Genomic DNA, 22,484 nt, shown 5'->3' on the forward strand with positions numbered 1-22,484 from the left:
GGTGCTCTTGGAGCCCAGTGCTGTGGTCGGCCCGTGCTGTGTGTGAAGCTGTCAGCTGCATCACGACCCCCCAGAGGCCTCCTTAAATTCTCAGAAATCATTTTGCAACACACTGGCCATGGCAGCCAGACCAGACTGCTTAGCTGGCTGGCTGGCAGGAAGTCCCCAGAAGCGTATTCCAGCTTTGAGGAGGAGGTGGCAGAAGTAAGGGGAACAGCTCCAAGGCCTGGGCAGAGCCAGCAGTGCTGGGGAAGGAGTGGTTGCTTCAGGGAACCATTGAGGGAAGGCTGGAGTAAATTGTAAGAGCTTTGGCGACTTCTGAAGCTTGAGATGGGGTAGACAGGGACCTGGCACTAGCTAAGACTGCTGTGGAGGTCCTCTTATGGGTACAGTGCTGCCTGCCTGAGGGGAAGGAGTCAGGCTCCCATAGGTGTTGGTGAGCTGGAGGCTGGTCCGAAAACTGCACCTGCTGGCTGGAGGACTGAGTGAGCGAGGGGAAGAGATGGACGTGTGGAGTGGCCATGTGGGTGCCTCGCCTCATTCTGCAAAGCATGTTCAGATCTCCTGGAAGGGGCAACCCCAGGTGCCGGGCAGGATGGTGGCTAATTTTAATGAATTTAGAGCCAGGGATTGAGTATAGCCTGGAGAGTAGGTAATTGCAGATCAGGACCAGAGGCGGTGGCCCGTGCTGTGACTGGGCACATTTGGAGAGTGAGGGGCAGTCTGCAGCTTTTATTAGAATGGTCTGGGCACTGCTGGATTTTGAGCTTCGGGCCACAGGAGAGGCAGACCCTGCCACTGCCATCCTGCTTGTGCCGATCAGGACAGCTTGGATGAGCTAGGGGGGCGGGTAGCAGGAGCCATTATTTTAGGAGATGATATGGTACCTAGAAACAGGGCATTGGGTTGAGATCTCAGTCCTTTCATGATTTGAGAAAGTTACAAAGCTCTCGGTGCCTCGGTTTCCTCACTTGGAAGATGGGAATATAAAATAGACCTTTACGTCTCATGGGTTTAGCACGTGTGGTTTGACTGTGAGTGACCCTAAGTGATGAGCTGTCCTTGTCCCTGTGCTGAGGCTGGACTCAGAATTGCGTGTGGCTCTTTGCAGGGTGGGTGGACCCCCATAGCCAGTGAGTGAGCCAAGCAGGCTGCCCAGCACTCGCATCGCAACACGGCTCTGTTTGTCGAAATGCATCTGTTTGCTTGATGTCGAATGCATCTTCCCATCAAGAATCTGGAAGGATCTGTGCCATTTTCGGTTGCATGCAACTGTGTTTTGTGGAAGAAAGATATCCTTAGGGACATTGCCAGCTTTGGGGACGTGACAGTCAGGACTTCACTCTCCGCTGTCGGGGGTCTCTTGCAGTCCCTACCTCCAGGAATTTTCATTGACCATCCAGGGAGAAGAGGTGATGCGGTCCTATTGAAAGAGAAGAGGTCATCATTACTATGAGGGTTGATAATTGAGTTTTGACGTGATTTCCGTCATTGAGAGAGCCTGCTGCTGTACATAGGGATCTGATGTCCATCTCCAGTGGTGCCTGGGATTCATTTGTCCATTTATATTTCAATATCTGTCATGTCTGTCTCCATAGACTGCACTGCCACCCTGCTCGAGACGGGAAGAGCCAGGATACTGAGAGGGGCAACGATCTGCTCAGAGTCCTGCAGCAGCCACTATCTGAGTCAGGGCTAGGGTGACAGACGTCTTGCCATCTGGCCACTTCCATAGCCTGGATCACAGATTTGGGGGTCGCCCACAGAAGGGACCTCCCCATCCCAAGCACTGCAGGATTAGGGTGGAGCTGACTTTGTTTGCAAAATCAGTTGTCTGGAAGGACATGTTTTTTGCAGAGGTGCAAAAGCCTGGGTGATATGTAATCCAGAAGGCGCTGGCCAAAAGTCTCCATGCTCCTCCTTATCAAGGCCGTGCTTGCGGGCTGAGCAGGACTGATATTGACAGCATCCTATCCAGTAAGCACTTCGTGTGTTCTGGATGTTGGATGAAGCACTTTGCATCCATGAATCCCACAGTGCATTTTCAGCTCTGGAGCCTGTATTATTTTCTCCACTTTATAGATGACAAAACGAAGATTAAGTAAATGGGTCACTGCCACGCAGCTGGTACGTGATTGCACAGGGTGGAACTTAGGTCTGCCTGGCTGTTAAGCCTGTGCTTCCCACTAGGGGGATGGAGCAGTTAACGGATGGTGGCATGGTCCCCGAACAGTCAGAACAGGTGCTGGTGGTAAACAGGAGGTATGGGCACACTCGTGCACCCAGCTGGAATGTTTACTTGGTCATTACCACTGCACTGCCCGGCCAGTCCCGCACAATGGCTGGCTCCCATCCAGCCGCCCTGGGAAGCCTATGAAAACCTTCTACCAGGATGCCTGTTTTAGCTGGCGTCACCCTCTCTAGGGGCAGGGCAGCTACCCCTCCAGCCCATGGGGGCTGCCTCCGAGGGATGTTGGTTCTGTGGCCACAGGCGCGTCCGGTGTCCCAGATCAGCCAGGCCCGTGAGTTGCTTGTGACGGCTGTGATGCACCCTCAAGGGTGAATCTGGGAGCCACGGTGCCAGCTACAGGGAGGCAGGTTTGGACCCAAACATAAAGGAAGAGTAATGAGGAAAGAGCCTTCCCCGGGAGAGGCTGTGCTCCCCGTGCTTGGGAGCCTTGAGCGAGGCAGACGTGCAAGGCCTCTCGTGTTCCCGCGACCCTTACAGTTCTGAGAGCTGCTTCCTTTCCCTGCGAAGTTTTTCTCTTTCGGTGGCAGGTGCTTCGGGAGCTCTGACAGGTGTCTGCTCTGCAGGGCCATCTGACAGCCCTCACCTCCACAGAAGCGATGCTCACGGCAGCCTCTGTTTGGGAGGCCTGTGTCAGAGTCATGCCCGGAGCAGCCAGGGATGGCAGATTGCATTTGAGGTTGATCAGGATGCCGGATTAGGCGTGCCGGTGCTCGTCAGGGCGAGCAACATTCCCGGAGTCAATGCAGCTCCACTCTGGCCACGTCTTGGTGCTGACAGTGGAGGTGCGAGCATTCCGATCAGAGGGAGGGCTCAGGCTCCCTGGAGTCAACCGGTGAGCTCAGTCTTGGCTCTCATGCTTTTAAAATAAATGCACCAGATCTGTGAGTCCCACCAGCCTTGTCCTGAAGGCCAACGCCAATTTCCAGGGTCTTCTTTAACCCCCCTCTCTGAAATGGGCACAATCCCACCCACATCTCCCCTATTGTCCAGGGAGGTTGTAAGAGAACTGGAAGATTTAATTGATAAGTACGCCACCCACTTCAGCTGCCATCGAGTGCCTTCTCCTTGTTCCAGGCATTTTGCTGAACATTCCACATCCGTGCTTTCTCATGTAAATCTTCACAACAGTCTTGGGGTAGATCAACCCCATTTTACAGGTGGAGAAACTGAGGCCAACAGGTTAAATCTGTGTTCTACTGAGTGAGCGTAGAGGCCAGGTCCGTCTGTCTCAAGAACTAGGGTTCCTCCTCCCGGAGCTATGCTGCCTCTTGGATATGGTTGGAGTAACCAGCAGTAACATAGCAGGAGCTGTAGTTTTTTTATTGTTAGTTTTTGCTTGTTCCAAGCACTTTCATGGATAGTGACTCCCTTGGCCCCAACTTCCATAAAATGATATCCTTTCTATAGGCCATGAGATTGCAGCTGAGCTAAGGGGCGTTTCCCCAAGATCCTTGATCTAAATGTTGGAGCTGGGACCAGAGCCTAGATCTTTCAGCCTGGGACACTCGTTGAGTCTGGTAGTATGTTTGTGGGCTGACTTGATGTCTTCGTTCTTTCTGTAAACCAGGCTGAGTGTCTGGGCAGGGGTGGGGCGTGCACTCAAGAAAAAAAGGACACTGGGAGTGGGGGTGAGACTGGTTCCAGCCCAGGGTCCTCCCCTGCGGCCAGAGTGTTAATGACTCTTACTGCTGCTCCCATCGCTGAAACCCCAGGTGCTTTTCTATGCCGGAAAATTTATATCTTGTGGTTTTGTGGTTAAGAGAAAATGACAGTACCCATGAAAGGTCCCCTTGTAGGCCCCTGGGGCTGGGCTGGCAGGCCCCACTGTGGTTTCTCTGGGAAAGTAGCCTCTGGGTGCTTCTGTGACTGCAACCGGCTTTCCGAAAACTGAGAGCAACCTCCTGCTCGATGGGAGCTGCTGCGCGCCAGGCACCTCCATCCTTTGTGACTGAGAACAGCTTTGCTCCCTCAGCAGAACCCAAACCTACAGGGGTCGTGTCTTCTTTACGAGCTCCGGGAGATCGCAGCTGCTGGGACACGGGACTTGCTGACAAAGGCCACAAGGCACTGTGTTGTCTTGTTTTCTTTGTCCCAGCTTATGGGGTGTTAAAAGGGGGCAGTGTGACATCACTTCAGGTTCTCACAGTCCTACCACGGGCCTCCTTGGGGCTGTCTAGCGGGGACCTCTGACAGCCTTTAAAAACAGAAATCACTCACTTCCCTCCTGGGGAACTTGCCCTAGTTTTCGAGACTCTCAGCCTCCGAGTCAGCACTTGCCCGAGTGGCATTTGTTTTCCAGTGTCATTTTGGTAAATGTGTGTGCCTATCAGGGCTATCAAATGTATTGTGCGTTTATCTGGCCATTCATTCAACAAAGGTTTTACAATAGCAAACCATGTGCCAGGTGCTGTGCTGGTTTCTGGGGATCTGGTGGTGACCTGGGGAGTTTACAGTCTAAAGAAGGAAGCAGACAAGTGAAATATTAGACCTGTGATGTGTGATCTGATGGAGGAGAAGGGCAGCGGCTAAGGAGCAGGGCCGACGGGGTTGGGGTGGGCTTCCTGGAGGAATGGATGTCTAAGCTGAGCTGTGGAGGCTGAGGGGTGACTGAGAAGAGCCTTCCTGGCAGAGGCCGTTGAGGCTGAAAAGGGCTGAGGACATTGGAGGGCTCTGAAGCAGAGAAATCCCCAATGCTGACTCGCTGCTGAGGCTGGGTTGGCCAATCTCGATGTTGACCTGGGATGGCCAAAGTCCTTTGCAGAATGGATGTGTTATTAATCAGCTCCCAGAGGTCTGGCCCTGGAAATTCTCATGCCAGTGACGGACGGCCTTCTTTGCTGCTGATGTTCATGCCAGCAGCCCAGCCTCTTTGGTTAACGTAGAAAAGAATGGCTTTGATTTCGCTGTTATTTGGTTTATTGTCCTGTCTTTGGCCAGCGCTTTGGAGCTGTGGTTCGAGAGCAGTTTGGAGTGGAGAGAAGGACGGCCTGTGAGAAACATCTTAACATGAGCATAAGGCCCATGTGTTTCCTTCCCCTCTTCCTTCCTCGGGCATTTTTAAGCACGATACGTGTCAGGTGCAGTAATAGGCATGTGGGACTGTCATGAGTGAGGCGGACGCGGTCCCTGCCCTGATGTATAATAATAGGGAGGCAAACCTAGTCTTTTGAAGGGTTTCCATTTGATAGTTCAGTTCTCCCACAGCCTGTGAGCTAGATATCATCATTCCTGTTCTAGAGATGAGAGAACCAAGACTCGGAAAAGTTAGCGAACTTCCCCGAGGTCACGCAGCTGGTAAATGGCAGAACCTAGATTTGAACCCAGATTCTGCTCAACTTCACAGCCTGTGCTATGTCTGCTGCTCCGGGAGCTCACATCTGTTGGGAGAGACCGGGTCGGAAGCTCGAATATGAGCCCCGCTGTGATAGGGGCTCCCACAGAGGTGTAGACGGCACACCGAGGAGGGGGTACGGGGAATTCAAATTAGGCCTGGGAGTTCTCGCCCAGGCCAAGGTGCTGTGGCTGGAGTAGAGAAGAGATCATTTGAGCAGAGGCCCAGCGGGTAGGAAAGGACAGGAAGCATTTGAGAAATAGCTCCTAGGTGAGTGTCTGCCTGGAGCACGGGGTTGGGCCACGGGTAGGGGGCGTGGAGATGAGCCTGGAGAAGAAGGTCAGGGCCCTGATTTTGGAACTGGCCTCTGGTCACACTAGGAGGGATGGATCAGAGTGGAGTAAGCTTGGATGAGGAACATGAGCACCTCTACTGAGCCCCATAGGATAAAAGCAGCACTCATGTCTTCACGTTTGTTGGCTTCAGCCTGTGCCGATGTTCCCAGGGCTTAGGCTCCAGAATAGGACAGCAACTACACTTCCTGAGTTGCCAGCCTCAGCAGAAAGTGATTAGCAATGTCTGCTCAAAGTTTGATTAGCAATGTCTGTTCTGGGTCCCCGAGGACGTGTGGTGCAGGAATGCCATGGGTTTGCCTCTGTCTGGGTTTCACCAAACGTAAAAACTATACAACTGAGTGGAAGTATCTTGATTCTGACTCAGTGTTTCCTCTCTAGCAGTTGTCCCTGTTTGCCACCGAGCCCCTTGAAGATAGTAAGACTTAACAGAGTTTGGGGCCACATGAGAGGGCCAGCACCCCTGGGATTAGGAGATTGTGAGCCTGGGACCAAACGAATTTCTGGGGGAAATTTCAGAAAGGCTGATGTAGAAGCAATGGTTTTGTTGTTATTATGGGTTTCATTTCACGCCTCATATCCCCTCTAGTCACAGGGGTTCTTTACCTGGGATCTGTGGATAGAATTCGGGGGGGGGGGGGTCTATGAATTTGGATCTGGAAAAAAATTGTACCTTTATTTTCATTAACCCTAATTGAAATTTAGCATGTTCTTCAATTTGGATGTGGGCAACAAGTCACGGTCATCTTAGCAAATAATTTGTGTGACTCAATCACCAGTAGAAATGACAGCTGTCTTCCTATCACGTTACAGTTGTGGAGTTATCTGAAAAAGCAGCTCATACTTGTCACACCTGCATGGTTGTGACAGTTATGTGACCCACTGCTAGATATTATTTAATGCTTTACTCAAGAAGCTTTTAGTACTCTCACAATTCTAAGTAATATTTCGATAAATGGATTTAAATGTAATTAACTTCCTTGGTAATCCTAAGTGTTTTGTTTTATGCATTGAAGAGCATTATTTTTAGGAAAAGGATCCTGGGCCTCCCCAGTCTGCTGAAGGGGTCCATGGTCCAGAAAAGGTTAAGAGCACCTGTTCTAATTGGAAACTGGGAACCTTTCTAGATATTTGAAATTTTAAATTATTAATTGCTGTTAATTTTTGGTATTGTGACAGTGCTAACAAAAAGAGTCTACACTCTTTAGAGAAATATACTGAGGCATTTACAGATGAAAGAAAAAGGAATGAATTAATAACAACAATAAAACCCCCAGGGTTGGGGGGTGGCAGCAGGACTAGGAAGTGGCTCCAAGTGGCCAGCTCCTGTATAAGGCTGTGAAGGTGGTGCTTGCCTCTTAAGGAAACTTGAAAGTCCCCAATATGAGGCCACTAGAGTCCTGTCAGCATCTCAGCAATGCTCACGGGGTCCCTGGGTCACTTGATCTCAGCCGAGCCAGGGGGCTCCCTAGTCCTCTTCGGGTTGCGTGCTCGTGCTCGTTTCCACCCGTTTGAGTCCACCTCCCCTTCTTTTTCTCAGCCCTTTGCTGTGCCCTCCCCACCGTCTTCCCTGCTCTGCATTCCTCAGTGCAGTGCAGGGCACCTGGTCGGAGCCCAGGGTTTGTCAGAACGCCAGGGTGACCTGAGCCAGGCTGTCCTTGTTTAAACTTATTTTATTTGAAGTTTCAGGTTTTTGAGAGTCTGCTGAAAGCTGGGGACACTCTGCCCCCCAAAAACTCACAGACTCACATGTCTGAAGTTTGCGTACACTTCAGGGTGTGGGTCCCTGGATGCCTGTTGGCAGGCTCGAGTCAGGGACCCTTGCCAATAATGCCACCGCCCAGCAGGCACGACTGGCACTCAGAGCGCTTGCTGTGTGCCAGGCGCGCACTGAGTCCTGCATTTCTTCCCAACCTCCCTGAGATGGAGGCTCTGTTATTATTCCAATTTTGTAGAGGAGGAAACTGAGGCTTTTGTGGGGGTAGGGGGTTGAGTAGCTTGTCCAGGGTCACAGGGCTAGGATGTGCCTGAGCCCCCAGACCCCAGCCCAGCCAGTCTGATTCTAGGCTGGAAGAATCCAGGTGGAGGGTTACTCATCCTCTCCAAACCCCCACAACTTCCATATCATCAATTACTGACTCGCCCAGCCTCCCCTGACCCCCAAACCCTAGGCGGGAGGCCCTTCTTATGTTTAACCCAGTTCGGTGTTCTGACCAGTCTCGCCTGTTACTCTCTGAGGATCGTGGTCCCAAGGGGAGGTAGTGTCAGCCAGCCTTGGGTTGGCTCTCCCAGACCCTTCTCCTCTCCTCCTCCCTCCCCCAGGTCCTGCTTTACTGCTGTTTGAATGGTAGCAAATGGGAATCGGGCAGCTCCTGTCCTTATCGCGCTGCTCTCGTGTTTGCCAGAGCTCCCCTGTAGCGTGCTCGGGTCCGCCATGTGCATGTGCCACGAATGAACTGGCCTTTTCTTTCCTGGGCTCCCTGCAGGCGAAGCTGGTCCGGTACATTTGCAAGCAGCGGCAGTGCAAGCTGAGCGTGGCTCCTGGCGAGAGGACCTCGGAGCTCAACAGCTACCCTCGCTTCAGTGACTGGCTTTATACCTTCAACGTGAGGCCGGAGGTGGTGCAGGTAAGTGGGCTGTGGGGAGCTCAAGTTGGGCGTGGGTGTGTGGGGGGGTCAAGCAAAGGGACCACACACAAACCTGAGGGCTGGTTCCACTGTGGCTAGGACTGAGGGACGATGCTGTCTACTCTCAGGAAGGGGACAGCAGCAGCAGGAGGGACCCAGGGTAAATGTGGCTTCAGCACGTGCCTGGGTGCCATTGCTTTATGAGCCAGACAGCCTGACCACCCCATTCATTCATTGGTTCACCATAATGACAGCAGCCAAGATTTCTGGAAGCATTGGCGTGCAGCAGACACTATTTAAAACACTTTGTTTAGATAATCTCACTTAATTCTCAAAAAACCCTGTGGAATTACTACCATGATTGCTGCTTTATACTTGAGGAAATTAAAGCTCAGAATGGTTCAGTAACTTGTTTAGAATCGTACAGCTAGTAAGTGGTAGCTTTGGGATTTGGAAGCAAAGAGACCGAATTGAGTTTTCCCTTGTAACTGCTACAGTATACTGTTTTCCCTCCTTTGTTTCCTATTCCCATCCATCCAACCTACCCACCAACTAACCAACCAACTAGCCAAGCAGTGTGCATGGAGAGTGTACCCTCTGCCAGGTGTCAGGGGTACAGGACAGTGCTTGTGAGGCATAAATAAGTCAGTGCCTGGCAGGTGCAGCTCAGCCAGTCAGCTCTTTTAAGTGTCTTGCTTCTCTTCCACAATTAAAAAGGGTGACTCTTGCTATTGTTTTAAAAGCAATATGAATTCATTATATATAGAACTTTGGAGAACAGAAAGAGGAGCGAAAATTCACATATGTATTCCCACTCAGAGAAAAATCTCAGATCATTCAGATTTTGATATTTCCTTGTGGTCTTTTTTTCCCTAATACTTAAATGTTTTAAAATTTTCTAATAGGTTAGACTGTGCTGTCTAGTAAGGTGGTCCCTGGCCAACGTGGCTATTTTGTATTTGGAGCATGGAAGTCCACATTGAGATGTGCTCCAATTTCGAAGACATAAATTCAAAGAAGAGCTGAATTCAGAGGACTTGGTACAGAAAAAACAAAGTGAAATATTAGTAACTTTTTATATTTGGTATATATTGAAATGACACTATTTTGGATATATTAGGCTAAATGTTATTTGAATTAATTTCGCATATATTTAAAATGTGGCTATTCAAAAAGTAAAACTTAAGTATGTGGCTTGCATTAGGTTTTTCTTAGGCAACACTGGTTTAAACCGTCCTGAATAAACAGTTTTTTAGTTGGACTCTTATCGTTTGATCTGCTGCCTAACACTTTTTCCCTGTATTTTCATTCTTAGTAACCCCCCGTTTTGTTTTTAAGCGGCTGCATGACGTTTGAGTATATGTGATGTAGCTAACCAGGCAGAGGTTAGGTCGTTGGCTATTAAACATAACATAGTGGTTAATATTTTTTATGAAGCTATTGGTATATTTAGGAATGTTGCCTAGGAGAGATTCCTGGAAGGGAAGTGACGTGAACATAAAAGGCTCCTGTCATGGGGGAGGGGGTGAGAGGAGGTAGGGGTGAGTGGGGGCTCCCCAGTGAGCCTCTCAGCCCTTTACGTGCTCCGGGCCCTGGCCCCAGTGGCCCTCGTATTTGTGGCGTACACCAGCTTTTAAGAAGCTGGCAGAAAGGAGGTGGCCGATGTGAAGGTTGAAACTGCTTTGTGAGATGGAAGTTCTTTGAGCGTTATTAGCAGTTATGTGCACATACGCACGTCTTATGTATAATACGCTGCATCTCTCCATCCATCTCCCCACCCACCCACCCACCTACCTGCCTGACAGTCTTCTGCCATTCAGGAAGGAGATCGGTACACATACCACTGAATCCCTGGTATCAGATTTCAAATCATGGCCGTGGAGACTGTGGAGAATTGGTTGGTCCCTTGAGCCCCCCAGGCCAACCCCAGTCTTTTCCCCTCCTGGCCCTGAGATCTCAGAGATGCAAAGCAGCTTCTCTTACAGTTGAGGACACTGAGGCCCCACAAGGGCAGTGACTTGCCCAACGTTGTGCCTCCTTGACAGATGAGGACCACCAGGTTCCGAGAGGGGTCTCTGAGGGTCCCAGAGCTAGTAATGGGGACAGACTTGAGGTTCAGACCCATGCCTGCCAAACTCCAAACTGTGCCTTTGGACTCCCTTTCTTGGGCCTAAAACATCTTTGGCAGATGGCTTAGCTCCTTGAGAGATTTCCCTGGGATCTCCAGAGGTCTGAAGAGTGCAGGAGACTCAGCTCCATCCATCTCTCTTTGAGAGAGGAGCCGGGTGTGCCCAGGGCACAAGCCGGTACCATGGGGGCTGGCTGCAGGTGCTGCTTGGCCCCTGGAGAGCCCTGTGGTGGCAGCCGGGACAGAGGTCTTCCAGCCGGGCCCAGAAGCACAGCGGATAGAGTCAGGTGACATTTGTATCCTGAAGTTGTGAGTGATATGTCAGACCTGGGTGCTAAATGAGGGGCAGGCTCACCTGTAGGCAGGGGTCGGGCAGGCAGGAGAGCCCGAAGGCCAGATGTGGTTTGGGAACCAGGATGCTATGTGGCCTGGAGGACTGGGGCAGAGTCTGAGCAGAGAGCCATGTGGGAATGGAGGGTCAGGGTGAGACAGCAGGAGCTTCTTCAGCTGCCCAGTGGCCTCGACAGTGACCTGGAGATCGTGAGGTGGCTCAGAAGTGAACACGTTTCAAGCAGAGCTCTTGTTTTTCCCCTTCCATATACACGGACACGTTTTCTTCCCGGCCCATCTTCCTATCTCTGGACAGGGTAGCATTCTCCACCCAGTTGCTCAAGCCACAACCCCAGAGGCCATCCCTGATTCCTCCCTTGTCCTGACTCATGTGCAGTCCCTTATTCAGCCCTGTGGGCTCTGCCCCAGGACCTACTGCAGACCTGGCCACCTCTCTCCATGCCCACCACCAGCACTGCAGGGCAGCCCACCTTCCTCTCTTGCCCAAAACCCTGCAGCAGCCCCTTAACTGTCCCCCTACTTTATCGTTTACCCACTTCATTCTGTTTTGCACACAGCAGTCAGAGAACCCACTAAGAAACATAAATTGGATCACGTCCAGTGCTTCCCATTTCTTTCCAAACAAATGCCAGGTGCCTCACAGGCTTTGGCCTCCCCTGACTTTCTCTGACCTCATCTCGCTCACTCTCCCCTTTGCTCTCTCTGGTCCCACCTTAGCACTTGCTCTTCCCCTTCCTGTAGTGCGTTTCCTTGGCTCATCCCGTGGACATCATTCTAGTGTCACGTCCATTGCCACCTCCTCCGAGCAGTCTTCCCTGATGATCTGATCTGAAGCTCACGCCCACCCTTTGTTCTCTAACAGTGCACCTTGGCTGATTTTTCTCAATGACACTGGTCGCTTTCTGGAGTTAGTCTAACTTATTTGTTGTGTGTGGTCTGTCTACTCTCCCACTGGAATAGAGGCTCCATGAGATAGGGACCTACCTGCTCTGGGTCGTTTGCCATAAAACCCCTGCTGAGTACTGGGCCTGATATGACCATCACTTGTTTGAGGAGGGGAAGAGTGAATCTCGTCATGACATGGTAGATGTCCCTAGGAGTCAAGGGTTGGTCCCGAGTGGGTGGTGACACAAGTTACTCCAAGGCCTGGCTTTTCAAGTCCTACAAGAGAGGCCACTGTTGGGACCGTAGCCCCAAATATCCTCCTTCCCAGGTGGCTATGCCCAGCTGCCCATGAGTCACCCTCTGGAAAGAGCTTGGGGAGAGTTGTAGTGCCCCCAGGGGAGAGGGCTTCTTCAGGAAGGCTGGGACGGGCCAGTGCCATGAGGAGTCCTTGGGCCTCTTTGGCAGCCCCCCTTCTGACCAGATTGACACCTCTTCATTCATTGTGTCATGCTTCCAGTGGCCTGACCAGCCCTCTCGGGGAGGCCTCTGTAGTCTGGTTACTGGGCTGCACCTTGACCGCTGTGGGCTCCTGGGGCCCCTCAGAGCGTCCTGCTCATTTTGCCTCAAAGCTGACATACAGAGAGCACATCCAGTGTGTAGTGCCACATACTCTACATGCATTGTTCCATCCAGTTGTCCCAACACCCTATGGAGCAGGCGTCATTTCACAGTTGAGGATCTGGGGCCCAGTGGGGTGCACTGACCCGCCCAGGATCCCAGAGCCGTGAGGAGCAAAGCCAGGCGTCCCTTCAGACCTGACTCTCAGTCCTCGCTCTCAGCCGCTTCTCTCTCCTTCCTCTGGGGAACACCTGAGTTCTTGGCCTTGCTCTGGGAACCAGGCCAAAGCTTTTCACCTCTCTAAGCCTCAGTTTCCCGCTCTGTAAAATGGGGAATAACCCACGTGCTGCTTGCTCACAGAGGCGGTTAGGGTCAAGCACCTGGAGGCACTGTGGTGTTCCCTGGGGTGGAGGAGGGAAAATTCAGGCAACTTCCTCGCCTCTCATCCTCAGCTGCTGTTATTCTTGAGTGAGAGGGAGCCAAACCCAACAGACACCGCTGGAGGCTTGCACACCGGGAGTGAAAGGAAGGGGTGTGAACAGGGGCTGGCCGGAGGTGGTTTTCTGAATCCAAAGGCAGTGGGAGTCAGCCAGGGCTTGAGACAGACAGAAGGTTGCACATTGGACCAACTGGAGCTGGGCCAGTGTCCGCCTCCCATCCCCCTGTTGGTCCCAAGGGCCACACACGGGCGTCCTCACCATCCTCACCAGCAGAGCACATGAAATGAGGCTGGAGGGGGTCGGGCGCTGGAGGAGGGTGGGCCCTGCTGCCTCGGGGTGCCTGGGGAGCAGGCTGGCAGCTTTCTGCCTGGGTTTTAAGAACCACAAGGAACATTGGCTAGGTGTCACTCCATCTTTCCCAAAAAAACTCTCCAGACCCTTTTTCTCTAGATTGCTTGGTTCCCCCTAAATCTCGCGTTGGTTCTTAGGCCCCAGCCAGAGTACTCTGAAGCCTGGAAAGAAGGGCTGCTTCTCCCAGTAATCCCAGCCCCGGCTGACCGGGGAGTGGGAAGGGGGCTGCCTTTTTTGTTAGAATAGTGTTAAGTTTACAGAACGGTGGCAGAGACAGTGCAGAGTTCCCGTCTGTGCCCTCACCCAGTCCCGCCATCGTTAACGTCGTACGTTACCACGGTACATTTGTCAAAACTGAGAAAACAACACTGCTACATTCCTGTTAGCCAAACTGCAGGTTCTACTTAGATTTCACCAGTTTTTCTATTAATGTTCTCTTGCAGTTCTAGGATCCAATCCAGGGTACCACGTTGTTTTTATTAACATACAAATGTGTTTCCCTTTTTATGGGCTCGTACAATATATATCAGTCCGCAGGTTTTTAGTCTTAATCTCGTCTCTGTGTTAGTCCGTACGAATCCACCTCATTCTTCTTTAACAGTAGACTAGGAAAAGGTAAGATATCTTCAGCCATCTCAGGAATGGCTCTGTTTGAGGGGTGCCCACCTGCGCACAGAGAGGTACATATAGAATGTGTTGGCCTGGGCGCCCCAGCATGGCGCCTGGCCTGTGCAAAGCCCTTGGCAAATATTTGCCGGGGGATGGAGTGACTGAGGAATGAACGAAAGTCACGGTGGGATGGACACTGGGGATGCCAGACTTTAAAACAGGGTCTCTACTATCTGTCCTTTTCTTGTTTGGTTTTTTTGGGAAGGAATGTATGAAGTCCAACAGTTTCCTTTTGCTGAGCTGTCAGTGCTAAAGGGCCCCAGGACTGCTGCCGTCAATACCCCGGAGATAATTTGCCCCATCGAGGCCTCTGGGCATGGTCTTTGTCTGGTGAGATTTGTCCCTTCGGCCTCTGAATTCTCTCTCATCCTGACCCTTTGTGGCTCCGTGTCTGGGGCCCTGGTGTTTCCCTCAGGAAGCACACGCGTCGTACACATGTGGAGCCGTATATATGTGTACGGTCTCCTCCTTCCTTTACGGTATTGCCTGCCTGGGGTCTGTCCCTTTAGGATTAATTATCCCTCTAAATATTACTTCAGCTTTTGTCTTCAAACCCTGGCCACTAGTTTGTGGTTGTAAAGTTTCCAGGAAATGATGCCTTTCTGGTGGATGAAGGAAGGAGATGGACGTGGAAGTGGCCCCAGGGCAGTGGTTACCCTTGCTCATTTCTGGTCTGGATGAAGGGACTCTGCACGCTTCCTCCTCTCACACCCAAGTCACATCTGCAGCTCCAGAGCCTCTGTGGGTGCTTCTGACACATGAGACCTTGGACTCCTCCTCCGTGGATGTGGGAGGCAGCTTGGGAGATGCCTTCATGCTTACCCAGCCATCAGACCTTCGTCTCAAGTGACGCCATCTAATAGAACTTTCTGTGGTGATAGAAATGTTCTGTCCTGTCCAACGTGGTAGCCACCGGCCACATGTGGCCGTGGAGACTTGAAATATGCGGAGTGCGACTGGGAAACTGAAATGTTATTTTGTGGTAGTCAATTTTAATTTAAATAGACACGTGACTGTTGCTGTATCGGGCAGTGCCAGCCTGGAGCCTGCCCTGGTGGTGCCCCGTGCTGAAAGCTGGGATGCCCAAGACATGCTCCCGGCCCCAGGAGCTCACAGGCTGTGGTGAAACGCATGCGTTGAGAGCTGGCACCAAGAACCCTGGTGGAGGCCGGCCTGGGGTCTGGAGGAGCAGACTCACCCTGGGAGGCCAGGGAGGCACCCACACCAGGGAGGGCTTCCCTGAGAGGCGGGAGCTGGCCTGGCGGGAAGGGGCAGAGCATGCCAGACAGAGGGAACAGTATCTGCAAAAACCCCCGCAGTCTGAGAGCTGGTGCCATCCTCACAGGAAGTGTTTGAAAAGGGCCTGGTCTGGGAGGAGACTGGTGAGGAAGCAGGGTCGGTGCATGGAAATCTCCATGTGTGGCGTGTAGGGGTTGGGGTTTTATCCGGGAGATCATTGGAGTGTGGGTATGAGAGAGAGAGAGAGACACAGAGGGACAACACTAGAATTGTTTGAAGGAAAATAAAACTGCTGATGAGAAGGCGACATTCCTCCTGGGGTGGCTGAAGGTGGGACCAGGCTGCTGGCTGCTGCGGGAATGAGGGGGTCTGCGTGGAGGTGGGGCCTGCAGGGGTGGGGGGCTTAGGGACTCGGGCCTGAGCAGGAGAGTGAGTGTAGAGGTAGGAGGGTCCCCTCCCCCTCCCCGGACGTCCAGAGTCACACACTGTGACTGTTTCTCGGCCCCCTTCCCACCCTTCCACAGGTTAGGAACTCAAAATCACAGCTTGATGTTCTGGCTGCAGCTGGGGAAATGATTTCAGAGCCTGCTGGCATGGGGCCACTTTTTTTTTTCTTCAGCAATTTCCCTGTTGGAAGTTGTTCAAGGAAGTGGCAGGCGCTGGCTGGGATCGGTTCTAGCCGGGTGAGGTGGGTGCTGCAGAAGCTGGGACTCCAGGGTCAAAGCCACAGGGTCCCCTGAGAAAAGCGCTCACTGGTGGCGTTGTTGGAACTGAAGATGCAGGCGGGTCCGGTAAGGGTTTTGTTGTCATTGTCGTAGCCCTGCTGGGCGATTTCTCTTCCCCCGTTCCTCCGTCCTTGCATTCCCGTGTTGGAAATCAGCCCTTCTCTTGGGCATGGGGGGGAGAATGCTACCAGACCTCTTGCCACCATCTTGGTTTCCCATCTCCTGGGAGTGGCCGCAGCTCCGTGTGGGCCCCGGATTGTGGGCTGTGTCAAGCGGGAGGCTGTGTGAGATGAATGCAGAAAAGGGAACTGCTGTTTGGCTCCTGGGGACAGCTTTAATCGGCACGAATCCGTCTGCCCTCGGTCCTGGCCTCCTCCCCGTCTCTCTTCCCCTTGTCCCCACTCTCTCCCTTTGGAGCCAGAGTCCCTGCTGTTCTGACGGCCTTGCTCGTTGGCCTGCAGGATTCTCCTCGGCCTCCAGCACACCCCCTCACCGGGCGGGCCGTGTGGCGGATCCGCTGACCAGCGGCCCTAGGGCTGCCTTGGTCCGGAGGCATTGAGATCTTGGGTGCTGGATCTCAGTACCAGCCCAGTGCAGCTGGGCCACAAGCTCTCCCCACTTAGGATGGGGAGATGGAGGCCTGGGCAGTGGACTGGCGTGCCTGTTTGGCTCAACCAGTCAGGAGAAGAGCTGAAGTTGGGATATAGATGGAAGGGGGAACTGCAAGGCAACATTTGATATAGATCATCCTGTTTAATTCTTGCACCTGGGGTAGGGGGAGGGGAGGCTCTATGATCCCCGTTTCGTAGCTGAGCAAACTGAGGCTTGGAGAGGTTGAGTGCCATGTCAGTGTCACACAGGGAGCTGATAGCCGAGCCAGGATCCAAAGTCAGGACCGCGTAACTAAAGCCAGGCTTCCTTTCCGGACCTGGTTTTGTCATCTGGCATCTTACCCAGAATAGCCCAGCTTGGGGCTTCAGTATGTGGTTGTGCAATTGAATTAATTGTATGTGTAATTGAATTAATCTTTCTCTCAATCTCTCTCTCTCTTCTTTCTCTTCCTCCCTTCCTTTGTCCTTCCTCCTTTCCTCACTCCCGTCCTTCCTTCTTTCCTTTGCATCCATTCCTTCTATATCCATTGATCACCTACACAGATTAATTATCACAGGGGATTAACTGATGAACAAAATACAGTCTGCCCTGGGGGGCTTATAGGCTAGTGGGATTTACAGAATGCAAAGCAGACTGACGGACCCCAAGGGAGGAAAGGATGAGATGTGGCAAGACCCCGAGCTGAGGGCCTGCAGTGTTTTATCCTATTCGTCCGGTCATGCGCTCACTCAGTAAGTGTGTCTTTACCTCCTGTTGTGTGCCAGGTCCTCCCCTAGACCCTGAACATGAGTCCCTCTCCTTATGGAACTCAGATAATCACTGTCTCCAATTGATGAAGTGATTTATTTTTCTGATCTTGGGCCAAAGTGCCCTCTTTTAAGCTTCCAGTATTGGAATGCTCCTGGTTTCTAGAAATCAGGAGCATGGCTGCTCAGCTTAGCCCTGCACTGGTGGGCATTTTTGAGCGGTGAGCCCACCTCCTCTGCTGGGTCTCTGGTCTGCCGAGTCCAGTGAAAACTGACTAGACCGGCTGCGTCACGCGGGCAGGAACCTGGCTGTTTAATTCACAGCTCTATCCCCGGTGCATGGCATAGAGTGGGTGCTCTTGTGGAGTGACTGAACTCAAGTAAGATGATCCAAAGAGCTTTGGTCTCTTGGGCCAAGGTATCTCAGGAGCTCTCCCATCTGGGCACGGAGGTTGTATTGCAGGGGTCTCTGGGGAAGGTCTCTGGGGGCTGCTGAGGGCCTGCTGAGGCCTGGGGCTGCTCAGCTGCCTCTGGTTTCTGTTGGCGACTAACTGGGTTTGAGCAAGGTTGTGTGGTGTGTGCCTGAGCTTCTTCTGGGGCCTCCGAGCTCCTGGGCTGTCAGTTTGTGTTCGGTCTTCTTCTCTGGGGACTGCCTCAAAGGCATGATTGCTCTAGAACAGATCTGACCAGCCAGATATCATTGGGAAATTCTTGTGTCAACACCATACTGTTTTCATTATTATAAAGCCAGAGCCCCTCATCTCATCACCCTTCTTTTTAAAAAAAATCAGCATATGAATTTCAGTGGCCTCTGCTCCCATCTATATGCTTTTGGGACAGGCAGCAAGATTGGAAGTAGATAGCCCAGAACCTGGTGTTGAGAGGCAGACAAAATCTTGACTTTGCCACTTGCCAGTGGTGTGACCTTGCTCAAGTCCCTTACCTCTCTGAGCCTGAATACTCATCTGTTAGTTCTCTAGCTAGAAACCAAGGAGTCATTTCTGATTCCTTCGGCTTCCTCAACCTCCACATTCAATTGAATAGAAAAATCCCACTAGCTCTATTTCCAGATTTATATCCCAAATCCCCCTATGTCTCTTTTTCACCACTGCTGCCTCCCTCATCATAGCTACTGCACGGACTTGTGCAGTATCACATACATCACTCTCTGTGTCTGCTCTTGCCCTCTCTTTCATCTCATTCTTCATGAACTAAGGGTGTTTTCTTAAAATGTAAATCCGATCATCTCACTTTTCTGAGTACAGACCTTCCTTGGTGTCTTGTTGCACTCAGCATAAAATCTTAAAGTATTCAGATCTTAAAGTATTCAGCATTTGCCTCTTTCCACATTGTCTCCTGCCCCTCCTCACTCTTCCTCTCGTGTTAGAACACGTCAGATTGTTTCCTGTCATAGCCCAGGGCCTTTGTATGTTCTGTTTCCTCTGCCTGGAAATTTCTGTACCCCACGGCTAGCGCCTTCTCATCCTCTGATAGGAGCTTAGGAGTCAGCTCTTCAGAGAGGCCACCCTGTCTAAAATTAGATGCCCCCATACCCACCACTTTATCTCAGCATACTCTTTCCTTTTTTCACACTTATTCACATATTTCAATTACATATTTTAGTTACTTTTGAATTTGTTTTTTATTCTATATTTATTAGACATAAGCTCCCTAAGGAAAGAGATTATATTTTTTGTTGGCTGTTGTATTCCCCAGTACTCAGTAAGGTGCCTGGCACACAGCTGGTATTCAGTAGCTGTCTGTTGATTGGATGGATGGATGGATGGATGGATGGATGGATAAACAGATAAACAGATGGAGGGATGACATGGTACCAGCGCACGTAATAAGCACTTACTAAGTAAAAGCTACTATGTTCTCCTACTACTACTTAGGACTTTTCTGTAGCAAGTTCCATTACCAATTGGCTCAAACAAAACAGAGGCTTTTATCAGCTTAGGTAATAAAGTCCAGGGAGGTCTGGATGCAGGGCCTCCGAAGATGCTGTTAGGGCGCACTTCCCAGACAGGTCTGCTCCATGTGGCAAGCATGAAGGGCTCCAGCAGCTAAGCCTCACTTCTTCCAGCAGAGTAGCATTGCTTGCCCATGGAGAGCTGCTCCCCTAGAACTGTAGTTGAAAGAGGCCAGGGAAGGCTCTGATTGGCTTGGCTTTGGTCATGTGCTCATGTCAGAACCAATCACAGGGCTAAGAAGATGGAGAACTCCAATTGGTCCAAACTGGGTCATGGACTCAGCCGTTTGGCAGCCACTGTGGGGGACCTGAAGGGTCGTTTGGGAAATGGGTTCCTGGAGGAGAGACAGTCCTGATGACAGAGGAGGACTGCGCAAACCCTCTCACTCCCTCAGATGTCAGGGACAGTTGCTCTGCAGCTACTCTGGCACCCCACCGCCACCCTCATCATGGGCTCTCGCTGGGGATGGGTCACCTGGCTCCCCCGAGGCATCTCAGGGGTGACCATTGTGCCCCATTTCCCATCAGTGAGCAGAACTCTTGTGTCTGGAAGGCAAACTCCCTCAGGCTCAGATGGTATGTCAAAGGTCGAGACCCTGGGGGGTCTGCAGAGATGATGTTTCTAGAATAGAATAGGTGAGCCTATCCCCCAGTTTTTGTTTTTAATAACATTTCTTGTTGTCTTCACTATAAAAGAAATAAATATTTACCTTAGAAAACATAGAAAAGAAAAGAAAAGAAGTCATCTGTAATCCTATACAGAGATAATCATTGATTCTTGGCTTTTTAGGTTTTTTTTCTTCATATCCAGTAATTTACATGTATGTTCATTTTCAAAATGTGAAAAGTATAGAAATTAAATAATAATACTACCGTGTACTGATAGTTTACCCCATAGTGTTATTACTCAGGAAATGCTGTAAGCATTTTGGTGCATTTCCTTCCAGTCAGCGTTCTTTTTTGATTTCTTTCTTTCTTCTTCTTTTTTATGCAGTTTATTCATGAATCATGAAATAATTCTTTAGTAAGTGTTCCCAATGTGCCTGGGACTGAGCTGTGAGCTTTACAAGGAGTGTCTCATTCAGTCTTCCCAATAACCTTGTGAGGAGCTATCTTAGTCCATTCAGACTGCTATAACAAAATGCCTTAGACTGCGTGGCTTATAAATAACAGAAATTTAGGGGCCAGCCCTGTGATGTAGCAGTTAAGTTCACACACTCCACATTGGTGCCCCAGGGTTCACGGGTTTGGATCCCAGGTGTGGACCTAGCCCCATCCATGCTGTGGCAGGCATCCCACACATAAAAAAGTGGAGGAAAATGGGCACAGATGTTAGCTCAGGACCAGTCTTCCTCAGCAAAAAAAAAAAGAGGAGGATTGGCAGTGGATGTTAGCTCAGGGCTAATCTTCCCCCAAAAAAGAAGAAATATATTTCTCACAGTTCTGGAGGCTGAGAAGTCCAAGATCAAGGTGCAAGCAGATTCTGTGTCTGGTGAGGACCCACTTCCAGGTCCATGGATAGCTATGTGTTTACTCTGTCCTGACCAGGTGGAAGGGGCCAGGCAGCCCTCTGGGGTCTTTTTTTATTTTTTTGAGGAAGGTTAGCCCTGAGCTAACTACTGCCAATCCTCCTCTTTTTGCTGAGGAAGACTGGCCCTGAGCTAACATCCGTGCCCATCTTCCTCTACTTTATACATGGGACGCCTACCATAGCATGGCTTTTGCCAAGCGGTGCCACGTCGGCACCCAGGACCCGAACCGGCCAACCCTGGGCTGCTGAGAAGCGGAATGTGTGGACTTAACTGCTGCACCACTGGGCCGGCCCCTGGGGTCTTTTTTACAAGGGCACTAATCCCATCATGTGGGTTCACCCTCATGACCTAATCACCTCCCAAAGACCCCACCTCCTGATACCATCACATTGGGGGTTCAACATACGAATTTTGGAGAGACACAAATGCTTAGTTTATAGCAGGAGGCAATGCTTTTATCCCTAGTACACAATAAAGGTAGAGAAACTAAGTGACAGTGTCACTTACCCGAGGTCACCTAGATGGTAAGTGATGGAGCCAGGGTTCATATCCAGGAAGTCTGGCTTCAAAGCTGGGGTCACGAAACACACACACACACACACTGAATCCTTATACATAGGACCATGTTGTACATTCCCTCCGTGATGCCTGAGCATCTTTCCTTTTTAAAATTTTATTTTAAAGTAACATTTTCTAAATCTAATTGCAAATGGTCATTGTAGGAAAATTCGAAATTATGGAGAAGCTCAAAAAAGAAAATAAAATGCCCCCACCACCCCTCCAGCCCCTGAGGGCCAGCCACTTAACTGTTTACAGTTTTTTTCATTTGCGTATGGTAAGGTTCACCGTTTTTAATATACAGTTCTCTGAGTTTTGATAGCTGGTAGTTTGTACAGCTCTTCCTGTGAGTGTTTAAATCACCCAGCCCCAAATCTGTGAGGGCTGCAGGGGCACTGGGGATGGTTGGAGTTCACGTGGGGGTGGGGGTTCCCCAGATGATTCACTGGAAGGCAGGAGATGAACGTGCTCCTTGTTGACTCAGCTCAGACTTTTTGGAGGTGGGCAGTGAGGCTGGGAAACCCTCTCCGTCCGTGGCCTGTTATCCTGCGTATCCTGGGCGCCTGGGTCCCCAGCCCCCCGCAGCGGGGCCGGCTGAAGCCTGCGTCTCACACCCAGCACCTGCTCCGGGAGGTATGTGCTGACTGCCCAGCTCCCAGGCACAAACTATTTTTGGCTGCAGTGACTGTTCACTATAGTCATGAAAACAGAAACTCCTCTCCCTGCCTCGTCCTTCCCTGGGACGCCGCACCAGGGGCCGGGGCTGCCAGGGACCCCGGGCTCCGGCCCCTCATCATGCATCGCCTGTGGAGATGGGTGAAGGCCAAGGTTGCAAAACGGGGTGCGGGGACCCCACCGCCCGTGGTGCTGAAAGAAGCGCGGGACCTCAACCAGCCCCTGCTGGAGGGCTGCGAGGTAGGCGCCAGGGTCTCAGATCAGGTGGCCTTTCCGTGAGCCCCCCAGAATAGGTACCCTTGGCTGGGCTCTGAGGCCCTGCTTTGGTCTGGAGAAATCTGCATGTTGGGGTCGCATGTGACTTTCATTTCATTATTTCATTCCCTGTCTTTCTTGCCATGGTGAAGTGGCTGGGGAACTG

General features: G+C 51.3%; 1 protein-coding gene across 1 annotated transcript in view; it reads left to right on the plus strand.

Moving 5' to 3' along the window:
- Nucleotides 1-22,484, plus strand: part of KSR1 (kinase suppressor of ras 1) — a 153,284-nt gene that overhangs the window by 77,736 nt on the left and 53,064 nt on the right. The window contains exon 2 of the mRNA XM_005597599.4: nucleotides 8,422-8,562. Coding sequence (XP_005597656.3) covers nucleotides 8,422-8,562 — 141 coding nt within the window. The remainder of the gene's footprint in view (nucleotides 1-8,421; nucleotides 8,563-22,484) is intronic.

Source organism: Equus caballus, chromosome 11, assembly GCF_041296265.1.
Source record: "Equus caballus isolate H_3958 breed thoroughbred chromosome 11, TB-T2T, whole genome shotgun sequence".
Taxonomy (NCBI): Eukaryota; Metazoa; Chordata; class Mammalia; order Perissodactyla; family Equidae; genus Equus; species Equus caballus.